This window comes from Monodon monoceros, unplaced genomic scaffold (genome assembly GCF_005190385.1).
Source record: "Monodon monoceros isolate NGI ecotype Baffin Bay Population unplaced genomic scaffold, NGI_Narwhal_1 Super_Scaffold_14, whole genome shotgun sequence".
In the NCBI taxonomy this organism is placed as follows: domain Eukaryota; kingdom Metazoa; phylum Chordata; class Mammalia; order Artiodactyla; family Monodontidae; genus Monodon; species Monodon monoceros.
The window spans coordinates 23014569-23040514 of NW_021703770.1; the positions used below are offsets into that span (position 1 = coordinate 23014569).

At 34.3% G+C, this 25946-nt stretch overlaps 1 protein-coding gene across 3 annotated transcripts in view; it reads left to right on the forward strand.

Moving 5' to 3' along the window:
• CSMD3 (CUB and Sushi multiple domains 3) overlaps positions 1-25946 on the forward strand; it is a 1080114-nt gene that overhangs the window by 279697 nt on the left and 774471 nt on the right. For all 3 annotated transcript variants that reach the window (XM_029222726.1, XM_029222727.1, XM_029222728.1), the window contains exon 5: positions 19468-19675. In XM_029222726.1, the coding sequence (XP_029078559.1) occupies positions 19468-19675 (208 nt within the window). The remainder of the gene's footprint in view (positions 1-19467; positions 19676-25946) is intronic.

Sequence of the window (25946 nt, forward strand, 5' to 3'; positions counted from 1 at the left end):
ATCCATTGACATAAAAAAATTATACCATAAAGTTGACATTTTCACTATGCCCGAGGAACTGTATTCACTTAGCACCACACATTGCTTGTAAGCATTCAATCTGTAGCTATAGATTAATTTGAAAGTAAGAAAGCATAGACAATGAAGAGCAATATTTTGAAATTGTTCTTGAAATGAGAAAAAGTGATTGGAATTGATTTATATATTAAATTATGTTTAGAATTTTAATAAAGCTCTGTGCATATATTAACTGTATCTTTTATAGTTTTTAAACAAATTAACTTATTTTTTATATTTGGAAATGCATTTTAATTATATTTATGATTTATTATTTAAATCAATGCATCTAGGTCTTCCTCTTTAATACAGTTTTAACACATTTTTACTTAATATGATTTATATAATGGAGTATTTTTTAAAACTTTAAATTGACATAGTCATTGATTAATAGAATAAAAATTCTACATGCAAATTTTGTTTCCTAACTCTATTTTTTAAGTGTAAAATCTTTTCTACAGTGAGCTAGTCATTGAATTTTACCCATGGGGGGAAAAGACTGTTTTTACAGATTTTGTTTTAATAGATAAGCAACAAGTTATAATTCTGTATTGCTTCTTGTCTACCTACCTTCCTATCTTTTTTTTTCTTGTTCTCTTCATTCATCATTTTCAAATTTTATTAAGCATGTAGTAAATGCCAAGCACTCTGCTAGGAACTAAATATTCAGTAGGAAACTCAGCATTCTTAGTTCCTTCATGGTACAGGACAGAAAAAACAAAACAAAGCAAACCAAAGTAATTACAAAATTGTAAAATATAGTAATAGGTTATGAAAGAAAAAAACCAAGAGGCTGAAATGAAGAAACAGGGGGCAGAAATGAAGAATAAGGGGTAACTTTTTAAGGTAAAATGGTCAGAAAAGACCTCTCTCTGTGGGTGATATTTAATCTGAACTCTAAAAGCTGATAGAGATATTTTCCAGTGAGGAGTGGAGTAAAGAATATTCTAGGCAGAAGAAAAGTCATACAATGCCTTGAAGTTAGAACTTGGTTGGAGTATTCAGTGGAATGAAAGAAGACCTTAGTGGTTGCTTTGGAGCTGGCAACACAATAGGAAAGGCAAAATTGGGGGACCAGGTCATGCAGGTCCTTGGGACTTATAAGAAAGAATTCCGCTTTTGGTTTAAATGTAATCAAAACCACTGAAGCATTGTAGGAGGAGAGGAACATGTTCTGATTTACATTCTCAGAATATCAGTTGTGCTGCTGCATAGGAAATTAAAGGAGATTAGACTTTAAATGAGGAGACAAGTCAGGAGGAGGATGCAGATGACAGCTTGGATCAAAGGATTAAACTTAGAGATATGGAGAAGTTGGTATATTCAGTATTTATTGGAGATAGAATGAATAGGACTTGCTGGTGACTTAGATATGGGGGACTGGGATGAGGGAAAGGAGGAAATACATAGAGTTCCTGTTCGAGCCACAGAGTAGGTGGTGATGCTGATGGTCCCAAAAGCATTAAATACATTCTGGTACACAGTCAGTAATCAATAAATATTGTATCATGCCTGAATGGCTGATTGAATATATGAAAACACAAGAAAAGGTGGTAAGTATGAAAGCAATTATGACCTCATGTTATTGATGTAACATTGAGATGCTTGCGAGATATCCAAGTGGACATTGATAGGTGATTGTTAACATGCGATTTTAGAACTCCAATTTCTAATTTCTGAATCATTGTTCATTCAGTAATCTCCTTGCCACAAATGTTAAACACTTCCCAGAAGCAAGGAACTCTGCTAGACAAAAGGGAATTGAGAGGTAAGACACAGCCCTGACCTCAAAGAGTTTATGGTATCCTGAAGACACAAATAAATCATATTACTGTAATGTAGTGCTATATGGTGCTAATGTAAACACTTAGATGGAAACCATTGCCTGGCCTGGAAAAGTCAGAAAAGGATTAAGAGAAATAATAACTGAGATTATGCTGAAAGCAAAAGTTAAGAGTTATCTAGTTAGTGAAGGAGACAAGAGGGGAAGAGATTATCTAAGAGGGGAAGGGATTATCTAAGAGGAGAAGGGAAAAAAGTGGGACTCATGCTGGTGGTGGGAGCGCTTGCTTGTTAGTTGGGAGGAGAGGAAGCGTGGAGGGGAGGTGTGGAAAGAACTGAACTCGGGAAAGTAAACGGAGTCTTCTGCTGTTTCTTATGAAAGATAAAAATGCCTAAATTTGTCAAACAGTCAACAACTATGTAAAAAGAGTTGTATATTCTCCTCCCTTTGCTCTTCTTCCTCCTTATTTATTCTTCTGCCAATCTGTGTTACCATTCCCTTAACAATCTGTCTCAAATCTCACTCTCATCAAAATTGCATTTATTAATTTCAACCAAATTATTAATTTTTAAAAGTTTTTTGGTATTAACCTTCTATAATATTTATTTATATTTAATATATTTTTTCAAATATAGTTATACTTTACATATTTTCAGATGTATAATTTTGCACACATTATTATATGTATATACTTATAGTGTGTATGTGTGTATGAATTTAATCATTCTTTCAATTTGTCTCCTGCTGGGATAATTCAGGGTGATCTTGCCATCATTTCAAAGTCAGCAGATTAGCAACCTTAATTGCATCTGCAACATTTAATTATTTTTGGCCATGTAAAGTAACATAGTCATAGGTTACCAGGGATGACATCTATGAGGGGAGGTATTACTTTGCCTAGCACACAGTGTTCACACAATTTTTCTAACTCCACATGCTTAGTAGCTGTGTAATGGAGGATAAATTCATTACCCTTTCTGAGCTTATTTCCTCATCTTTAAAATAAGCCTGTGAATAAGGCTTAATTAACAACACAAGTAAAGTGTAAACCAGAGGATTTGCATAATATATATGCTTAATCAATGAAGCCACCGAATCCAGTGTACCTCACAATTCGCTATGTCCCTGTAGATTTCAGGTAGAAAGAAAGATGATGTCTCAAGAAGTAACCACCGGGCTTCCCTGGTGGCGCAGTGGTTGAGAGTCTGCCTGCCAATGCAGGGGATACGGGTTTGTGCCCCAGTCCGGGAAGATCCCACATGCTGCGGAGCGGCTAGGCCCATGAGCCATGGCTGCTGAGCCTGTGCATCCGGAGCCTGTGCTCCGCAACGGGAGAGGCCACAACAGTGAGAGGCCCGCGTACTGGAAAAAAAAAAAAAAAAAAAAGAAGTAACCACCTAATTGGCTAAAGCACTTCTGCTAAAATGATTTATTTTCTTGATGTGGACCTAAGAAGGGAAAGAGATGGACTGAACATATAAGAACTAAATTATAGAATATCTCTATCATTCTCTATCATTTACTTTTCTATTCTCTGGTTTATTTCTTAATAGCAACAATAAAATAATCCTCCCAAATAATCCAGATTTTAAATATTATTAGATGGTATGAGAGGTATTTGAATAAATATTTTTTAAAAAATCATCTTATTTTAGTTATAATTCTTTGAGATCTTAAAATTTAGCATATTAAAAAACAAAAACTGCACAAATCCCCAGTTTTCCCAGAAATTGAGCTTGAATGATTTTTAGCTATTTGGTAGGCTTTTCTTCCTTTGTTTTAATCAGCAATTTTAGATAATAAGCCCTTTAGGGAAAGGACTTGCTTGAATATTTTTGTTTGTTCGTTGGTTGGTTTGGAAAATTTCAGCCATTGTACAGCATTTTTGAAGATAGAGCCCAAACCTATTCATTTCCAGATTGAGAAAGAGACTTAATTGTTGTATTCCTTAGGGAGGTCTCTGGGTCTAGTTAGGTCTGGGAATTAAATAGTACAGGGCATGGAAGCTTTTACTTGCCTTCCTCATTAGTAGCATTTAAAGTAGCTGTGGTAGTTGGTTCTAACAAATCCATCTTTGTAAAACAATGGCACACTCAGAAGCACGTAAAAATATACGCCAGAAGCATTAACACTCTACCCTGATAGCCTTTTCCTGAAGGACAAGAGAAGCAGATGTTTTTTTCCCCAGTATTTAACACAGTTGATTATGCATGACTAATTCTTTTGCTAATCTTGTCTGGTGTCAATCTTTTGGTTTTTAGTGAAGGTTTCCTTTGGGGATTTAGCAACACACATGGCTGACCTGCATGCTTCTTTATCTCCAGGGCTGTAGTAAAATATTAGCACACAAAGCTAAATTGATTTGGAAACATAAGGCACAAAAAAGCTGGTTTTATGCAAATGTTAAATAACACTGTATAAAAAAACACTTGGACATCATTTAAAGTGCAGCTTCACCTCACTAACTGGCTCACTGACACTTTGGATGGATGCTAAAATTAACCATTTAGAAACAGATAAGCTTTGCTGTTCCTGGGGCCCTGCATGAAAATGTGCATGTTCTATACCTCTGTTCACCCTTGGTATGACTGTGCAGCCAAGTTTTCATTTATTGTGCCAAGAGATAAATTATTCAAAAGAGCAGAGTATCCAAAACTCATTTACATTTGGCTTTGGATTTACCTTCCCAGTTATAATTGGTTTTGGACTCTATAAAAATTATTTTGTTTTCTCTAACCACATGGCAACTGACATCCCGAAAAGGTGACCCAGATAAGTAGTAGGTGGCAAGATTTTGGATGAACAGCACACAGCTAAAAATTTACACTTGAACTATGGATCACCTATAATTTTTGATCAGTGCATTTTTGCTGTAGCAACTTCTGTTGTAGTAGAATCTGATACATATTTCTTATAGTAATGCCTTGCACAAAATTGGTGCTCAGATTATCAATTGAATAAATGAAAACACTGTTTACTTTTACATGTAAAAGTAAATGCTAATATTGTAAATACTTATTAACTAAGAGGTATTAAGGTTTTCATTTTATTCATTCTTAACTTTGAATTTTAAAATTGATCAGATGAAAATCTAATTTTGATCAACACATTCACATGTATATAAAAAACACTTTGTTTTGAAATAGGAAGTTGTATTACAGCTAAAGAACAGTCATCAACAAAAAAATATACAATAATGATCTGCATAATTTTCCATTTCATTCCATCTCATGTCACCAGATAGTTGTAGACTACACCATTCCACCCCTCCCAAAAAAGAAAAGGAAAAGAATAAAAAAGAAAAGGAAGCAACAATCATATTAAACCAACCTGAAAATACATCCTGAGCATTATTGCTAAAAATGTACATTTGAGATACAAAAAATGTGAATACTCATTTAGTTTAAAATAAATAATAAAAAAAGAAAAATATCATTAAGGGATCAGATTTGTTCAATTAATTTAAATAAGAATGAATTTCTTGATGCACATAAAAGGCCTGTGATTGTTAATTAAGTGGAAATATTTCAATGTGTTGTAAATTTTGTCAGCGTTGTTATAATATACAGCTGACCCTTGAACAATGTGGGGGTTAGGGGCATGGACCCCAGCACAGTTGATATTTGCATATAACTTTATAGTGAGCCATCCATGGCTTAGTTGAATTCTGCAACCATGGATTCAACCAAACATAGATAACATAGTACTGTAGTAGATATTTATTGAAAAAAATCCACGTATAAGTGGACCTGCCCAGTTCCAACCCATGTTGTTCAGGGGTCAACTGTAATCATGAATTTGCACAAGAGCGTTATGTCAATATTGCCTAATCCCATTAAAAACACTAAAATAAATAATTTTACTTGAAATAGGCTGCAGATGGATTCATTATAACCACATTTTCTTTGACATTTTAGGGATGTGTGTTTATGCATTTTGTATGCATGTTAGTGCATAAACGCACATATTTTATATTGTTATTAGGCCAAAACCTTAATAGTGAATTATAAAGCCATTAAAAATACGTTTCTATTTGTGTAATGAATATAAACATCTTATCCAAATTATTTAAGTAATTTAAATAAAAGTTAAAATGCTTTCTTCAAATCCATATTTTTGAGAAATTAATCCAGAAGAATAATACAAAACACTAGAAATATTCTGATAGTTTTATTTTCATAAATCACTGTAATATTGTGATTACAACTTACTAATAAACCAAATCTAAAATGTAAAGTATATGTTATATTCCAGTTGTTCACCCAGTATGAAATTTTGTATTGTATATTTCATTATTTTTCCTATTGATTCGTATTCAAATATAGAGGGTGATAAATTGAGATAGGAATTTGCCATAAACATTGTTTATTTTCATCATGTGTGTTTTGGCCTAGTCAGGAGGGGCTTTCTAGAAAAAGTAAAAAGAACAGTCCTTGTTTTCTATGTCTTTGGTTTGATTTGGTCCCTTTTCCTCCTTTGGGCATCTCCTTCCATTTCCCCATATTGTCTCCAGCATTGTATATGCTGGTATTCTATTCTTGACTTTTTCTCATTATTTTTTATATCAAACTGCAGCTTGTACTGTGATTAAAGCTATTCTTTTAGATGGCTTCATTTGAAACTTGGCTCTACCACTTTTTAACTGTGTGATTTGTGGCTAGTTACTGACCTTTCTGTGTCCCAGTTTCTTCCTCTGTAAGATACAAATAATTATTGTTTAATTTTGTTGTTTTCTTCATAGAGTTATTATTAAGATTAAAGTTGATGATCTATTTTAAAAGCTTAGAACAGTACCTTCATGTACACAATGAATATTAGCAATTATTAACTGAAATTAACTGTTTCATTAAATATCTACTTTCTTCTGAATATCATTGGTTAGAAATAGATTTCAAAGCAAACTTATATTTAAAATATAGTAAATTCAGGAGGAGATTGAGAGAGAGCCAGTTTTTAAGCAATCAGGTTCTGTGGAACTCCTCAAATTATAGTAAAATACTTTAATAAATTGCCTTTTTTCAGGGCTCCTCATGGACAAGGATTTGCTACTTTTTTTCTCACTTTCTTTTCTTTTCTTACTACTCTATTTTGTAGCAGAAAATGAGAAACAAGGAGCAGCACTGAACCTGTCATTTAATCAGTAGAGATGGCAAGAGTGAAATGAACTATATGGGACTGAGAGTGCCTTCTTGTCTCCCTGCTGTGGCAATTTTGCCAGAGGGAGTAACAAGTCAATTGTGCCATCACCTTGTAGGAACCTTCCTACCTACAAAATTAAAACTTCAGGACACTGATAAGGAATATAGAAAATATGTAACTGAGAGATTGTTGGCAACATTTAAATCAATAAATGTGCACTCTCAAAATAATGATAATTTTACAAATAAGAATCTAGCTTAGAAGAAATTTAAGTAAATTGATTTAGGTCACCCAATTTATTAGTGTTGGATTTGTGCCTGGGTCTCTGTGATTTTAGAGCCCCCATTTCTAAGCTCACCATAAAACTGTCAAATAATTGTCCAAGAAATTTCATGGACATACTGGGGAGCAAAAAATATATTTAACCAGATAAAGTATTATTTAGGTACCTACTATAAGCCAGCCCCATTCTGAGTACTTGGGATAATTCTGTGACTAGTGTATTAGTAATGCAGTCAAGATTGCACGACATTTATATTCTAGAGATAAATGAGAAAACAACAAAAACTACTGGATAGTGATAAGTTGAATAAAGAGACTGTAGCAGATGTTGTGACAGAGACTGATGGGGGACTGTTTTACCTAGAATCATTAGTGAAGCAAGACCTCACTAGTTTGAATGGCATCATTGAGCCGCCTTGGGAAGATCTTGAGGAAGAAGCCACCAGCTTAGATAATAGTTTAGAACAAAGGTCCTAAAGGTGGAGGGAGCTTTGTTAAATTTAAGGAAATGGAAAATGAGCACTGTGGATTGAGTTTACTGAGAAGTCTGTGGTTGCAATCATTAAGGTCATGGTAAGGACACTGGTTTTATTCTAAATTCAAGAAAAGTTAGTAGAATGTTACAAATAGGAAAGTATGATTGACATCATTTCATTTCCACTTTAAAAAAACACTCTTTACTTCCTTGTAGCAAATAAATTTTAATGGCAGAAGAGAGGAAAGAGGAATTGATGTTGGTAGGATATTTTAAAAAAATTTTGTTGCAGTATAGTTGCTTTACGATATTGTGTTAGTTCATACTGTACAGCAAAGTGAATCAATTATACGTGTACAAATATCCCCTCTTTTTTGGATTTCCTTCTCACTTAGGTCACCACAGAGCACTGAGTAGAGTTCCCTGTGCTATACAGTAGGCTCTCATTAGAAGGATATTAATTTGGTCACACTGAGAAATGGTAGAACATGGATAAGTAAATCAACCAAAAATATATAGGGAAATAGATAAATATTTATATATATTTAAAATTGATAGCACAGAGACTGGCATAAAATTAATACTCAAATATATAACTACTATTAGTTGTATTAAACATGATTGCTATCTTCAAAGAACTCAGTACCTATCTGGAAAGATTTGAGAAATAAACATACTCTTAAGTTCAGCAAGCTTGAATTGGATGAGGGAAATACTCTAATTTTATGAAAAAAATCATTCAAAGTTCATATAAACGTCAGTAGTATATCCTCCAAAGCCGTTCTATTCAATATCATTTAAGATAGATATTTTGGTTCCCCATTAAGTGTCAGGCATATTTCTAAGCACTGAAAATACAGGGATGAAAAAGACATAAATTGTTTCTGTCCCTGCAGGGTTAAATTCTTGCTGTTTAAATAAGCCTTGTCTTTTTTAAACTAAATTAACAGATTTACTCAAATTTTAAAATTTCCATTTTCAAGTAAATGGGGCTCAAGTTCTATAATTTTAGATATGGTGAAGTACTCCAAGTTATTTATAAAACTAAACACAAGACATAAATGATTGTTCAGTGATCTGGTCTGTGAAGTAGAACAGGGAGAAGAATCCTCAAAAATACATCAGATTTAAATATGAAATTGAGAATTCCTTAATTAAAGTAAATTATTTGACAAAATGAGTTCCAGTGGAATGGATTTTTATTGTCTATATAACTAATAGTCCATGTTGCAAAAGTAAACAGATCTTGACATTACAATTGTCTAATTCAGCAAATATTTATTTCTCACCCATGCAATATCTAATGTAGCTTTGGTGACCCATCTTGATCTTGTAGTTATTGCCATCTGTGATAGCTGTTATCTTGAGAAGTCTGTGAATTAAGATCAGTTAAGGCCAAAGTAAGGACAGTGGTCTTACTCTAAATTCAAGGAAAGCCATTAAAATGTTACAAACAGGAGAGTGTGCATAAAATGATCTGATTTCCACTTTCAAAAGATACTCTAGGCTCCCCTTTAGAAAATAAATTATAAAGGTACAAGAGAAGGAGATGGGATTGAAGTCATGGTCTGTGTCATTCCTAAGCAGAAAGGATGTCAAAGAATATTCTTAAGAACTAGGCTTGGATGTGACTTAAGTCGCTTTTGCCCAATTCCCATCTGACAGCCCTTAGCTTCAGGGCACCATTCTAGCTTCCTGGGTGGTGGTGATATGCAGTCTTACTGAGGAAATGGAGCAGTAAACACATAATATTGTTTCTGCTTCACAACATTTGCAATCAGAATCTTGAAAGCAAAAGTTCCTCATGTCTAAATGATAACTATTTCTTCTCTTTTACTTATCCCCAGCTAAGCTTCAAACTCCTACAGTGTTTGAGAGTTCTGTCTCCAGGTGAGAGTTAGTAACCCTTCCTACTGAAATTTATGCAGTCCATCACTATGAAATGGACAAAGATTTTGGAAAGGGTAATTGCTACCCAAACTGGTGAATATGTTTTATTAATATTGAAGATTCCCCCTAGACAATTGAATGGACAGTGAAAAAGATTGAGCTAAATGACATAGATAACAGAATTGTCAGTTTACCTGGAGGATAGTTGAAATAAAGAGAGTGGATAATATCACCTTGGGAGAAAGTATATTAAAAGAAGTGTAGAAGCCTAGGGAGCTCTGATATTAAAGTAACTGGTAGAGAAAGAGGAGGCAGTGAGGTAGATGGATAAGAAGCGTTAGACAGCTACAAGGGTAACCAGTAAAATATTTCACATGGAAGCCAAAGAATAGGAGAGTAATGAGTTAATAACAATGCCAGCTGTCACTGAGAGACCCATTTAAAAATACTAACAAGTATGTGTCCATTAGGAAGTCAATGTTGAGCTTAGGAGAAGGGGTTCAATAGAAAGTATGAAGAGAAACAAGAATGCAGTTAATTGAGGGATCACTAGGAGGTAAATAAGTAGAAACATTAAGCAAAGGTACATTTTCAGAGGAATTTGGAAAGGGAAGAGGAAAAGGAGGTTAATAGACCAAGATAAATTTAGTTTGTCTTGCTATTTGGAGGTGGATGGGGTTGGCTTCCATCTTATATGGACTTTTAGGATGGTATTAGAGAGATACTTATCAGCTTAAGTGATCCCAAGTAAAGACCTGGAGTTAGGTAGAAGATAGGGTCAAGTACCCAAATGAATGGATTAGCTATTTTACATGAGTTACTGATTGTTGATTCTAACTATGCATTAGAATCACCTAGGGAATGTAAAAAAAAATTGCCCTACTATTGACCCCACTATCAAGCAAGTAAATAAGAATCTTGGGGTTGGGGTTGATGTATAGGTGTTTTAAAATGCTCTACACAGATTTCTGATATTCAGTCTGTGTTGAAACAGAAGTGATAAGACTTTGGAAATGCTGAGAGAAATCATACCCTGAACATTCTTTCTTTTTTAAATGAAGTAGCATTAAAGTTTGCCTTCTGAGAGTAGTAATCAGCACATGGAGTGGGGCCTCAAGGAGAGCAATGGAGGTTAAAAATAAGGTATAAACAAGGACAGGGCTTTTATAAAATAGAAAGAACTGAGCTGGTAGCTACTATCTTTACTGAAACCATAGTTTCAAATTGCAAATTTCTGGGCTTGTCTCTAGATTAATCTGGGGAGAACTGACATTTTTAGATTGCGTGGAATATCTATTTATTTACATAGATCTATTTAGTTACATAGGTCTATATTTTCTCTCGAAAATATAATTAGAGCGTTACTCAGGCTTTCCTTCACTATTTTTATTCCTAAATTTTTGAAATTTTATCCTATTAGCAATGATATTTTAAAAAATTTCAGTTTGTAATTGTTCAGTGCTGATATATTTTTGTATATTGCCCTTGTAATTAGTAACCTTGCTTAATTCACAGATTAAGTCATGTATTTTATCTGGTGGGTCTCTTGAATACTCCACATACATAATTCTGCTATCTGCAATTAAAGAAGTTGTACTTTATTGAAGTTAAATATGGAGAAAAGTCTAAAAATTAGTTAACTCCCACTTGCTTGGTACTGAATAGCAATAATCATTTTCTGTTTATGCTCACCTTTTTATTATAAAGCTTTTGACCTGCAACATACATTTTGTTCTTAAAATTTATTTGGCAATCCTTCTCATTCTTCTATTTTGTTTTGACATTTTGTTCCAATTATCAATTAATCTCTTTTGTAATAGTGACATATTACTTGTGTTTTCTTTTTATTCTACCCCATAGATGGCTCAGACATCAGAATTTAATTTGATGATGAGCTTAAATGGTTATATTTACTCATTTGTTTATTTCATATTTAATTCAGTAAATTCCTATAAACCTCTACTATATGTCAGTCTTTCTTTTAATAAAACAGATATGATGCGAACAAAAATAGATGCATGATCTGTCCATTGTTGAAAGTGGGGTGTTAAGGTCCCCCACTATTATTGTGTTACTGTTGGTTTCTCCTTTTATGGCTGTTAGTATTTGCCTTGTATATTGCAGTGTTCCTATGTTGGGTGCCTGTATGTTTCCAAGTGTTATATCTTCTTCTTGGATTGATCCCTTGATCATTGTGTAGTGTCCTTCTTTGTCTCTTGTAACAGTCTTTATTTTAAAGTCTATTTTGTCTGATATGAGTATTGCTACTCCATTTGATTTCCATTTGCATGGAATACCTTTTTCCATCCGCTCACTTTCAGTCTGTATGTGTCCCTAGGTGTGAAGTGGGTCTCTTGTAGACAGCATATATATGGGTTTTGTTTTTGTATCCATTCAGACTGTCTGTGTCTTTTGGTGGGATCATTTAATCCATTTATATTTAAAGTAATTATCGATATGTATAAGGAAACACAGGACTTAAACGACACATTAGACCAGGTAGACTTAATTGATATTTATAGAGCATTTCATCCAAAAGCAGCAGAATACACATCTTTCCCTCATGCACATGGATCATTCTCCAGGACTGACCACATGCTGGGCCACAAAGAGAGCGTCAGTAAATTTAAGAAGACTGAAATCATATCAAGCCTTTTTTCCGACCACAACACTATGAGATTAGAAATAAATGACAAGAAAGAGAAAACTGTATAAAACACAAACATGTGGAGGCTAAACAATATGCTACTAAACAGCCAGTGGATCACTGAAAAAATCAAAGAGGAAATTAAAAAATACAGAGACAAATGAAAATGGAAGCACAATGATCCAGAACCTATGGGATGCAGCAAAAACAATCCTAAGAGGGAAGTTTATAGCAATACAGTATTACCTCAGGAAACAAGAAAAATCTCAAATAAACAACCTAGCTTTACACCTAAAGCAACTAGAGAAAGAAGAAGAAGCAAAACCTAAAGTCAGTGGAAGGAAAGAAATCATAAAGATTAGAGCAGAAATAAATGAAATAGAAATGAAGAAATAAGTGAAATAGAGATGAAAACAATAGCAAAGATCAACGAAACTAAAAGTTCTTTGAAAAGATAAACAAAATTGAGAAACCTTTAGCCAGACTCATCAAGAAAGAAAGGGAGAGGACTCAAATCAATAAAATTAGAAATGAAAAAGGAGAAGTTACAACTGACACCACAGAAATACAAAGGATCATAAGAAACTACTGCAAGCAACTGTATGGCAATAAATGGACAACCTGGAAGAAATTGACAAATTCTTAGAAAGGTGCAACCTCCTAAGACTGAGCCAGGAAGAAACAGAAAATACGAACAGACCAATCACAAGTACTGAAATTGGAACTGTTATTAAAAAATCCCAACAGACAGAGGTCCAGGACTAGATGGCTTTACAGGTGAATTCTGTCAAACACTTAGAGAAGAGATAACACCTATCCTTCTCAAACTCTTCCAAAATATAGCAGAGAGAGGAACACTCCCAAACTCATTCTGTGAGGCCACCATCAACCTGATACCAAAACCAGACAAAGATACCACAAAAAAAGAAAATTACAGGCCAATATCACTGATGAATATAGACACAAAAACCCTCAACAAAATACTAGCAATATGAATCCAACAATATATTAAAAGGATCATACAATATAATCAAGTGGGATTTATCCCAGTGATGCAAAGAATATTCAATATCCACAGATCAAACAACACACCAACAGATTGATACACCACATCAACAAATTGAAGAATAAAAACCATATTATCATCTCAATAGATGCAGAAAAAGCTTTGGACAAAATTCAACACCCATTTATAATAAAAACTCTCCACAAAGTGGGCATAAAGGGAACATACCTCAATATAGTAAAGGCCGTATATGACAGACCTATAGCTAGCATCATACTCAGTGGTGAAAAGCTGAAAGCATTTCCTCTAAGATCAGGAACAAGACAAGGATGTCAACTCTTGCCACTTTTATTCAACATAGTTTTGGAAGTCCTAGCTATGGCAGTCAGAGAAGAAAAAGAAATAAAAAGAATACAAATTGGAAAAGAAGTTAAGCTGCCATTGTTTGGAGGTGACATGATACAATACATAAAAAATCCTAAAGACGCTACCAGAGAACTACTAGAGCTCATTAATGAGGTTCGGTAAAATTGCAGGATACAAAATTAATACACAGAAATCTGTTGCATTTCTATACACTAACAATGAAATATCAGAAAGAGAAATTCAAGACACAATACCATTTACCATCGCACCAAAAAGAATAAAATACCTAAGAATAAACCTGCCTAAGGAGACAAAAGACCTGTACTATGTAAACTATAAGATGCTGATGAAAGGAATCGAAGACAGCACAAACAGATGGAAAGATATATTGTGTTCTTGGATTGGAAGAATCAATATTGTCAAAATGACTATACTATCCAAGGCAATCAACAGATTCAATGCAATCCCTATCAAATTACTAATGGAATTTTTTGCAGAACTAGAACAAAATACCTTAAAATTTGTATGGAGACACAAAAGACCCCGAATACCAAAGCAGTCTTGAGAAAGAAAAATGAAGCTGGAGGAATCAAGATCCCTGACTTCAGACTATACTACAAAGTTATAGTCATCAAAACAGTATGGTACTGGCACAAAAATAGAAATACAGAGCAATGGAACAAGATAGAAATCGCAGAAATAAACCCATGCACCTATGGTCAATTGATCTATGACAAAGGAGGCAAGAGTATACAATGGAGGAAAGACAGTCTCTTCAGTAAAGTGCTGGGAAAACTGGACAGCTGCGTGTAAAAAAAATGAAATTAGAACATTCTTTAACACCATACAGAAAAACTCAAAATGGATTAAAGACTTAAATGTGAGCCTGGACACTATAAAACTCTCAGAGGGAAGCATAGGCAGAACACTGTCTCACATAAATCAAAGCAATATATTTTTTGATCTGTCTTCCAGAGTAATGGAAGTAAAAACAAAGATAAACAAATGGGATAAATTTTACAAATGGGATAAACAAATACAAATAATTTTGATTTTATTTTGTCACTTTTTTCCCTGCTCTATATGTTGTAAGAGATTAAAGGACATTGTTTATCAAGTTTGTATAAATTTAGTTATTTTAAAGTGTAGAAATAGGAGTATTCGACGATAGATTTATAATATTATAAACAATTAAAATTAGGTTTAATATTTTAAATTTAATAGCTATATTTTTTTTATCAGTAGATTGGAATACATTAAGAATTTAAGAGGGAGTTGTTAGTATTTCCTCCGGGTGATTGGAATAAATTCCAAATCAAATGATTACATTTTAAAAAATTCTTATTCTCAAAAGACTACATTGCCTTCATTGATTCTATTGGCTGAACTGATTGTTTCCTTCATGTTTTACAACAGACTGACTCTTCAAACTTCTTAACATGCAACTTGCCATCATTCAGCCTATGTATTGCATTAAAAAAAAAAAAAGCACACCTAAAATCTTACAACCTATACAGATTTTAGAACAAGAGTAGAGAAATTACCAACCTTTTTTATATTCCCTCTATGTTAAATAACTACATTTTGAAGCAATCATAACTTCTAGTTAACCTCAAGAGAAGTCTAAGATATTTAATCACGTTGCTTTACTCTTTAGGTGAAAAAATACTGTTCTTAAAAATGGGCCTAAGAGAATTATTCTGATTTATTGTGCAGTGATACTATTTATTCCAAAGTGCCTACAAAGACCAAATTAATCTTTTGAAGATATTGAGATAATAACATGCTAAACTACTGAATAAACGAGAGGTGGTTTATCTTTAGGAAACAATAAAGCATGCCAAAAATTGCTTGGATTTTTGATTCAGCCCCCTAATCTGTATCCTCCATTATCTTCTTTCCCTATCCTCTTCATAGAGCAGCCAGAATGTTTTCAAAACTCAAAACCAATCATGTCATCTCTTTGCTGAAAACCCATCAGTAACTTTCCACTGCTCTGAATAGTTTTGTCAGAAAGATCCTGCAAGGTCTAGCACCTAGTTGCCTTTCCACCTCATTTGGTACCACTTGGCAGTTGCACACAGATTTTCTTTCAGTTTGGAAAATTTTGGAGAATGCCCATTTCCTCTGGTGAAAGCATAAGTGTACCTACTCAGAACAATTTTCCTTCTCCTCATTAACTATTCACCCTTCAGGTTTCTAGTCCATCATCGCTTCCTCAAAGAATCCTTGTTTCTGAATTCTCTAACTACTGCAAAGCCCCAAACATACAATGTCGGTACTAAATGCTCCTTCTGCAAAGTACCTGACAGAAATGTAATTTTATATGTTTATTTTGTCATTTGTTTAGAGCCTTACTCTCTTCTAGACAGGATGCTTAATGAGGGCAGGTATTTTGCTGACTTCTGGTCACCACTGTAGCATGAGAGACTAACGCAGTTCCTCCTGGTACTTAGTAGGTCTCAATGAATATTTTTTTGAATAGATAACCAAATTAATAAACTTTAAAACTCACAGAAAGTTTATACAAGTAACCAACATGACCCCATGTGTATCTTGAGTATGTTAAAAAATGGTTCTATTTAATAGCCTGTGAACCCTGCCCTTTCTGTGACATGTGGGACAGAAGATACTACAGACAACACTAATCAAACGGGCAAGCCTGGTGGCCAGGACAGAGTGATGCTGAAAGAATAAAAGTTCTATCATTGACAGGATTTGTACCAACTCACTTTGCCCAGAGACCAGGCAATATTACTAAGCAGAGAGAGCACAGCACTAGATTTAAGGGTTTCATGGTTTGTCCTAATTCTGCCTTTCACTTGTTCTAACTCTGGTATAAAGTAAAAATTTTAATTTAGATAATACATTTTACTATAAGAGTCTATGATTACAGAAAATGTATTGTTTTTTATAAATATTATAGTAAATCCAGTCTGAATTGCAATACAAAGGTTCTAGCATTCAGGTAGACTACCTAGCCAAAATGTTGTATATCTAATGTGTACTAAAAGCAAACTTTATTTATTTCACAATTTTGTCAGATACTTATTCTATGATAGTCTCTGTAGTAATAAAGAGATCAAACAGGAGTGCTGAACAAAGAACTTGATACAGGAATTGGCAAGAGCATTGGTTTGAATGCTGGAAGATCTCAGTTCCCATCCTTGTTTTCAACTGCAAGTCAGTCATGCTTTTGGGTTGAAGACTTTCCCTGGAGTGAACTATGCTGTTAGTTGCTCTCCATCTCATGTGTCAGGAGTTCGGGGTGATTTCTCTCTTTTGTGAGCCTAGATTACTTCTTAAAGGAGACCATGCAGAGAAATTGATTTGTTTGCCCTGGAGCTTGGGGGACACAGTGTATTATCATTAAGACCATGGTTGAAATATTTAAATGTCTGCTGTTGTAAACCCAGAAGGCTACATTTGGGAAGAAATTGCATGTCCACAGAGGATAAATAAATGGGGCGTGTTTTCTTGACCATATGCAGGTCTTTTGTGAGGGAGTTCTGGCCTGGAATTGTCCTAGATCCTGCCCAAGAGGCCCACCTAGAAGGATAAGGAGACATAGTTGGAAAGAGGGTGGAAGGATACCATTCTATACCCATGGTATGAGGGAGAAAATAAGCAGCCAGCTAGAGAAACACATTCACCCACAACAAGGGAACTGATTGGGTTACTTCTGAGGGTCCCATGAAAAGGTTCATGAACAAAATGAACCATCTTTCTTTAACCATCTGCCAAAACCCTTGGAAACCAGTACCAAATCGGTGCCAAGCAAATAAGATTCATCTCCCCTGGTCCTTTCTACTTCCAAATGTAGGATGAATCATAGAGAGCTCAGTGAGCAGGGGTGGATGAAAAGAAATTCTAGGAGGGGAAACAGGGAAGAAGAGCCCACTTCACTGCCTCACCTCTGCCCCACCTGCCACAAGCCCAGGGGAGCAAAGAACCTTAACCTAAATGAAGTCACAATTTTTTGTGAGTATCCAGGACTAGACAAATTAATTGATAAATTGATATTTTTGAATTAAAAAAAGTGGAGGAATTTTTTCTTAATCTGAGTGTGAGCTGAAATGTTTCTGCCTGAGATTTTATCTAGAGACGGAAGTAAATAGCTCACAGAGCTGGTTTGAATATGTTGTATACCAGCTACACTACAAATATATAATAATGTAACATTTTATTTCTGAAGCAGTACTCAGTGTTGGTGTTAGTACTGAAAAGACAAAGAGTAGAAATAATTTGTGGTTGGGGACTGGGGGCAGCAGGACATTTTCACCAGAGGTTAAAGTTAAGGTATTGAGGGAAGGCATTGTATGTTCTGATGAGAAAATTGTAGTAATATATCTCATAGTCTAGACTGGACCACTAGTTCATTCTAATTACTCAACAGACTTAAAAAAATAGAGAGGGCATCATGAAAATAAATATCATATACACAGTAGTGTATGATGAAAATTAAGAACAATATTATTTATGCTTTCAATTTATGAATTATGGAGCTAGGTGGGTAAAGAGTGGGACAGAAAGAAGCTAATGTTATTTAATGCATACAGTATGGTAAGAAAGTTGTCCCCAGTACCAAAGCATGTTGCCATTCCATGCCCATTGTGGAGTTAAACAGGATGCTGCCATCTCTATTTATTAAAGTTACAGATTGTTAACTATTACATCAAATAATAATTGGTCTTTATAGAGCTAGATATTTCCTCAGACATTTGATTTGAATGGAAGGAATTCCCTGAGTGGCTCAAGATAACAGCATAAATCTTGAGAAATCTGATTGCACAAATAATCTAGTAGCCTATTGACTGGCCTAAACAGTGTTATGACAAGACAAATTTTATAGCTTCAGTTTCTTTATAAAGCAAGGAGCTTTATCTTATGTTTTAACACTAAACACAGGTGGTCATGTAACCCCTCTGTTGGGGTTACATACAACATTGGCCAAAAGTAGACTCATGGATAATCTATGACCCTTATTTGGGAAATGAGAACCATAGGTCCATGTAAAATTAGTAGAAACTTTCCAAATGGAAGAAAAGTATGATTACTTAGAAATAGAAGGTTCTGAGCCACCTACAATATCATAAGTAGATAGTTTCTATTTAACCTAGCATTGATGCCATTGCATTTATAATGTTGTGTATACATAATCGTATGAATACCTAGCAAAATATGTTTACATTGTTTGATACAGTCATAGGAATGTGTTGCTAAAGATTTGTTACTGAACATATTATTGAAGTTACTATATTATTTCTTTCTAATTAAAGTTTTGTAGATATGTGATGACGTATTCTATTTAAACTGCATTTCCACAAACGTTTTCAGTAGCTTTTGAAAAATGCCAATGACAGAAACTATATTATATTCTCTCTTACATCATTTATTTGGTATATACCTACATTAAGGAAATAAAAACAAAGCTCAGACCTACCATGAACATGCACAAAGTGACTAAAGATTTCCTGTTATAGACCTTAAGAATGATGTTTCATTTGTTTTACTTGCTTCATCACCTAATCAATGAAAAGGAAATCTTAATTCTGTTATCCTGAGATCTAATTGGAGTATAGATTTTTACTTACTTTCATTGCTGTTTCAATCAATGGTTATAAAATAGTCAAGATAGCATTTGTATTTATATATGTGCTTAAATTTTTCATGGACTTCTCATTTAATCTCTATTAGTATAATATGCACTTGGTATCACAACATTTGTCCTGTTATTTTTATCCAATAATGTTAACAGAGTTGATTTAATCGCATTTCTCTTAATGATTTATATCTGAACATCTCATCTTTGTTTTCAACAGCTGAAGATGCATGTGGAGGAACAATGAGAGGATCTAGTGGCGTCATATCAAGCCCTAGTTTTCCTAATGAGTATCATAATAATGCTGATTGCACTTGGACCATTGTAGCAGAGCCTGGGGACACAATTTCACTCATATTTACTGATTTCCAAATGGAAGAAAAGTATGATTACTTAGAAATAGAAGGTTCTGAGCCACCTACAATATGGTAAGTAGTTTCTATCAATCTAGCTTTGATGTCATTGCCTGAGGCCAGTTGGGAATCAGAGAAAAACTGTACGTGGGCCTTTAAAGGATTAAATATTTAAAAGAACTAACAGTTACAGGAAAATTGTAAGGCATAGCTGTCAGAGCTGAGGAAGATTTTGGAGATGGGGTACTAATATATAGAATGGAATTTTGAAAGATGAAGCTTTCCATCAGTATTTCTTTATCACTCAATCAATGAAAAATAATGTGATTTTTATCAAAACTTGTATAAGGAAATAAGAGTTGTTCCTACAATTGTGTTCCTTAGTGTGCCAGTTCATACTCTGGTTCATAATCTGGTTCCTTTCAGATTAATTGAATAGTCTTGGAAGTAATTTGCCTTTGTTTTTGTAGATAGCTCTTTTATGTATCCTGTTATCTGAAGGCAAAAATTAAACACTGTGATCTGGGTGAATGTGGTCTGTTTCTTTAGAGACTCAAGTCATGGTCTCATGAAAATTACAGAGTTTTCAGAACATACTTTTAGGATATAGTATTTGTAAAAAGAAAATATTTCTTTATGCTGTTTTAAAAATTTAAATGCACTGATATCATTGAAGTGTAATGTAGACCTAGTAATTGAAGAATGGTGGGATTAGTGAAATGAAGACATAGGTAAACTCTAGACTAAAAGGGCCTTTTAAACCAGGTAAAATATTTGATAAGAATAGCAGGAACTTATTAAAGGATTTTTATCAAAAGCAATTACGTGAAGAGGTTTGTGTTTTCAAATGATGATTCTTGCTGAAGTATAGAGATTGATTTGAAGTGGGGCTCGATTAGCTGTAAGGAAATTTCTTAAGAGGTGTTTGCTGTAATCCAAGAAAAAAAATCATGGTAGCTTGTATTAAGATGGTACTGATGGAGATAAAGAAGTAGAATGAGTTGAGAGATTTTTAGGAGGTATAATGATAAAGACCTCTGTAGTGAATTGAAGAGTGATAAAGAAGGTGGTGTTCAAATAAAACATCATTTCTGGCTTGCGTAAATTGGTAAAGGCAGGAGAGATACTCACTGAATTGGAAAATGTTGAACGAAGGTCACGTTTGGGATGGGAATGCTATGGTTATTGAGAGATGTTTTACATATATTTAGTTTGAAGTCTCTTTGAGACATGCTGTTAAAGCCATCTAATAGACAACAATATCTATCTATATGATTCAGGAGCTGTGAGGAGAAGCATCACTGATAGTGTAGTTGATATTGATGGTAATAGAACCAAAAGGCATCAATAACATTGGCTAGACAGAGACAGGATGGAATGAGAAGATAAGAGGGCACTAGGATTGAGTTGGAGCATCAACAGCATATAAGGCCTAGGCTTAGGAGGATGATCCAGCAAAGGAGACTAAGACAGAGAGACAGGAGGAAATCTAAGGGAATAAGCTGTCACACAGGCAAGACAAATGTGAAGAAGAAAGAATAAGACAACATTGCAGATTGCTGTTGAAAGGACATTAGGTAAATGTGTGTGTGTGTGTGTGTGTGTGTGTGTTTTAATACATTCATAGTTGGCTAGACGTCAGCAAAAGTACCGTGTTTCTATCAGCTTAGTCATACCTTTTTAGGTAAGATGAAAATAACACACTTAGCTATACCAACTTTGTTTTTTTGTTTGTTTGTGTTTTCCTTTATCTTTCAGTCCCTCAATACTCAAGTTTATATAACTTTAACTCTTCCCATGATAATTTTGTGCCTGGGTACAATGAAACTCAGCAGAATCCTTGTTTAAAAATGTTAGAGAATTCAAAAACTATTGTTTCATAAATTGCTACTTCTACAGTGTTACATATTTGAGTCATATCAAGGTAGATGATAATGCCATGGATTTTCCAATAATTTTATCTCTTGGTATAGAAGAGATCCCATTAAAAATGAAAAATTTTAAACTTGCAACATATTTGATTACTAGAAGGAAATTAGAAAACACTGTTTCTTGGCACCTGTTCCTTTGTTACCACTGCATTCTAGAAACCAAATCTAACACATTTACTTTAGGGATCATAACATACCCATTTATGTTCATAATAGTTACTTTCTCTTTTCAGATTAAGCATTCTTAGTAATAATTTGTTTATCATCTGAATGAACACCCTTTGTATGTTTCCAAGTTTCTGGAATAAATACAGCTTATTCAATAATAGTATCAGATCTACAAATTTCTTTTCTCTCCATTTTCTCATTAAATGGCACTGGACCACTTTATTTATTTCCCCCTTCCTCAGGAAGAAAATAGCAAGAAATTAATTGTTTTACTGTCCTTTTAAATTAGTGTTACCGTGAATATTTAGATAGACTTGTTAAATTCCTTGTTGTAAAATATAAACACCAACAAGGTCATTTGGCACTTTTCAAGAAAATGATACAAATACCAAAACTATGTTATATTTTTATAAATGGCAACTGAAAGATACAGTGTCAATAAATAATATTGTCTGTAGTCACTTAAATGTAATAAAACAACATTCCTTTTAATTGTATTAGTTATAGAATTGATGTATAAAATGATCTGTGAATAATTAAAACTTTAAATCTAATCCTGGCCCTCTAATCCCTTTACATTTTTTAATGTTCTCATATCTTTTTAAACATATAGTCATCAGAATGAGACATTTTATTTCAGGTGGCATTACATTGGTTCTTTCTTATGAGTATGCATTGCTCATATAATATTTTCAATCCTTAGTAGAACTGAAAAGATAAATGAGAACAGGGGACCCATTTACATTATTTTGATTAAAATTACAGACGATTCCTTGATTACAGGCCCTTCATTGAGGAACTGGGAACTTGCCACTGGCCACTATGCATTTTATTCTGTTCTGGAAGTTCAGGCAGTGAAGCAGGGCTTACTGTAACCTGCCTTTGACTTTGGCAACAGGGAATAAATCAGCCCAGTAATTGTGCTGCACGGAGAATATTAAGTTAGCCAATGCCTCTCTTATAAGCTATATATGCTAACTCATTAAGTTCTTGTTTATTAAACAACAGTAAGCAGCACCGTTGCATGATCCAACAGGGATGGAAGATCTACTCAGTCATTACTGTATGGCAGAATTTTATGAGGCCTGTTGAATATTAGCTAATTCCATTGCAGTGAAATGAAAAATAACATAGCATAAAGAAGCTCGAGTTCTAGTTTTAGCTTTGACTCTTTGTGGATAGATGAAACTGGGTAAGTTATGTCACCTCCCTAGATCTCAGGTTCTTTGTCTGTAATATCTAAGGCTTCTCTCAACTCTAATATTGTTTGGCATTATCTGCTTAGGTGCTATGGCAGGGTCAAGGAGGTAGAAAATAACTAGGTGCTGCCTTACTTACAAAGCATTGCATGGAGAGTTAGATTAGATACTCTTTAAAATTGTTTCCAAACTTAACCTTTTTGGGTTGTTACTAGAATTCTATTCATTCAGTGTTCATTCAGCAATTAGTTATTAGATACCTACTACATGGCAGCTATTGTCCTAAATGCATCAGTGACCAAAGTGGCAGAGAGGCTTGCTCCTGTAGAACTTAGGCCCTATGACGGGAAAAAGGCTCTAAAAAGCAATCAATATAAATAAAGTAATAACACACTCTGTTCAGAGAGTGATAAGAAAGAACAGGTGGAGTAGGGTAAGAGAGGTCAGGAGAGCAGCAGTAGGGTGATGGGTGTGTAGGTTACTTAATTGATAAGTTGAGATTTGAGCAAAGTCTGGACACAAGTAAGATAGTTAGCTAAACAATGAGCATTCCAGGCAGAAATGATGTCTAGAACAAAATATATAATCTTGAGTGTGCCTCATTGTGTTTAAGGAACATCTAGGAGGTGATTGTGACTACAAAAGTATTGACATGGGTGAAAATAGTAGAAGCAAAAGAGAATTAATGGAGCCCAGATAAAGACCTATATTTGGCTTTTAGGTGAAACATGAAGTCATTAAAGTGATTGGACTTAGTATTTTTTTATTTTATTTTTTTAAAAATTTTTATTATTATTATTTTTTGCAGTACACGGGCCTCTCACTGTTTTGGCCTCCCCCATTGCGGAGCACAGGCTCCAGACGTGCAGGCTCAGTGGCCATGGCTCACAGGCCTAGCTGCTCCGCGGCATGTGGGATCTTCCTGGACCGGGGCACGAACCCGTGTCCCCTGCATTGGCAGGCGGACTCTCAACCACTGCGTGGCCAGGGAAGCCCTGGTCTTAGTTTTTAAAGAATCACTCTGTGGAAGAAACTATAGAGAGGAAAGGTAGAAAAATGGATATTACTTGCAGTAATCTAGGTAAGATGTTATAATTATTAGGATGAGGAAATAACAGTGGAGGTGATGAGAAATTGTTAGGTTTTCAAGATAAAGTTAAGAGAATTTCCCAACTGATGGTGAAGCTCAAGGAAAAGAAGGAGTAAGGACAGCTCTAAGGCTTTTGGCCTGAAGAACTGAGGACATGAAATAGCCATTAATTAATATTGAGAAGGCTGTTGATGAAACATTTTTGGAGAGATGCTCCAGAGCTTAATTTTGGACATGTGAAGTTTGAGATGGCTAATAAACATTCTGATGAAGATTTCAAGGAGGCAGTTGGCTATACAAGTCTTAGTGCAGAATTAAAGGTGTGGGATAAAGATCTAAATTTGGAAGTCTAGAAGGGGAAGTGATTATTAAATTAAAAAAAAAAAGAGAGAAAAAAGACTAAGAACTGAATCCTGGACACTCCAACACTAAAAACACAACAAAGCTAGGAGGAACTGGTAAGAGTTTCAAAAGGATAATTAATAAGATAGGAGGAAAACCAAGAGTGTGGTTTCCTAAAAGCCAAATGAAAGTATATCAAGGAGAAGGAACTGATGAACTATGTCAAATACTGATGATAAGCCAGTAAGATGAACTCTGAAACTGATCATTGGATTTAGTAATACGGAGGTTATTGATTACTGTGATGAAGGGAGTTTTGTCGGTGACAGTCTTATTGGAGTGGTTTTAAGAGAGAATTGGAAAGTAAAAATTGTAGGCCATTAGTATACATAAGCCTTTCAGGGACGTTTGTAACCAAAGGTGAACAAAGAAATAGGGCAATTACTGAAGGAAGAAGTAGAGTCAAGAGATTTTTTTTTTTTTTTAATTTTTGGTTTGTTTGTTAAACTGGGATAGGTAAAACCCTGTGTTCACACTGGTGGGAATGATCTGCTAAAGTGCAAAAAATTGGTGATGGAGAGAGTGGGGAGACTTCCTGTAATAAAGTGAAGAAGTGGAGATAGTGAAACTAATCTTTCCTTTTAAAAATCTGTTTGTGAAAGGAAGGAAGGAGGAAAAAGCAGCAGTAACTAGAGAGTGAGGTAGACCATGAAAATGAAGATTAAAAGGTCAAGTGAGGGATGATTCCATGGCAGAGGTTATAAGGAATTTAACCAATTTGGAAGCCCTGTACATAGAAATAAAAGATCAAAGGCTTGTAATCAAAGACCACAAGGAATGAGTTATTATCACAGACAGTAATAAAGAATTGTATAATAATTGTAATTTTTCAGGTTGGATGACAGTACACATGTGAACAATAATAGAAAGATCAGGAAGACCCATTAATATATTTTAAACAGAAGGGAAATGAGTTCATTTTGTAAGGTGTAAGGTTGAGGCTTCAGCAGAATTTCCACAGAGCATGTCCCCCCCCAGAAACTGGTAATATGTAACATAATTCTGACAGAGATTGAGGTAGGAATAATTATTTGGCATAGTTATTCCTACTCTCCTATAGTTAAAAATCTCTACAGTATCTAAAAAAATGGAGTATTGGATAAAATCAAGGGAATTAACACAGTTATCAAAATCAGAATATTAGCAAAAACATACTCAGATCATATAACATAGGAAGACCTGTTTAAATTAATTGTATTCAAATTAAGAATAAAAGAAAGTATATAGTGTATTTTATTTAAACTATATATGCACATTTATTTATATTTATTAGGTAGTTTAAATAATGCTAACTACCTAATATTTAGATTTGAGCTGATAAATTTTTCCATCATAGGCTAACTCCCATTGAAAGCTAGTTCCTCCATGTGTACACCAGAACCTACCCTTTCTCACTGAGGAGTGTTATGCCCACAATTTTAATTCTCTTCTACACCATCAATTTTTGCTCCCTGATTAATCACTCTTTAACTAGATGTAACTTGGTTTGTCCCATCATTTCTTTAGAACTGCCTTTTCCAAAATGACCAATGATATCTGAATTCCTACTTTAATAC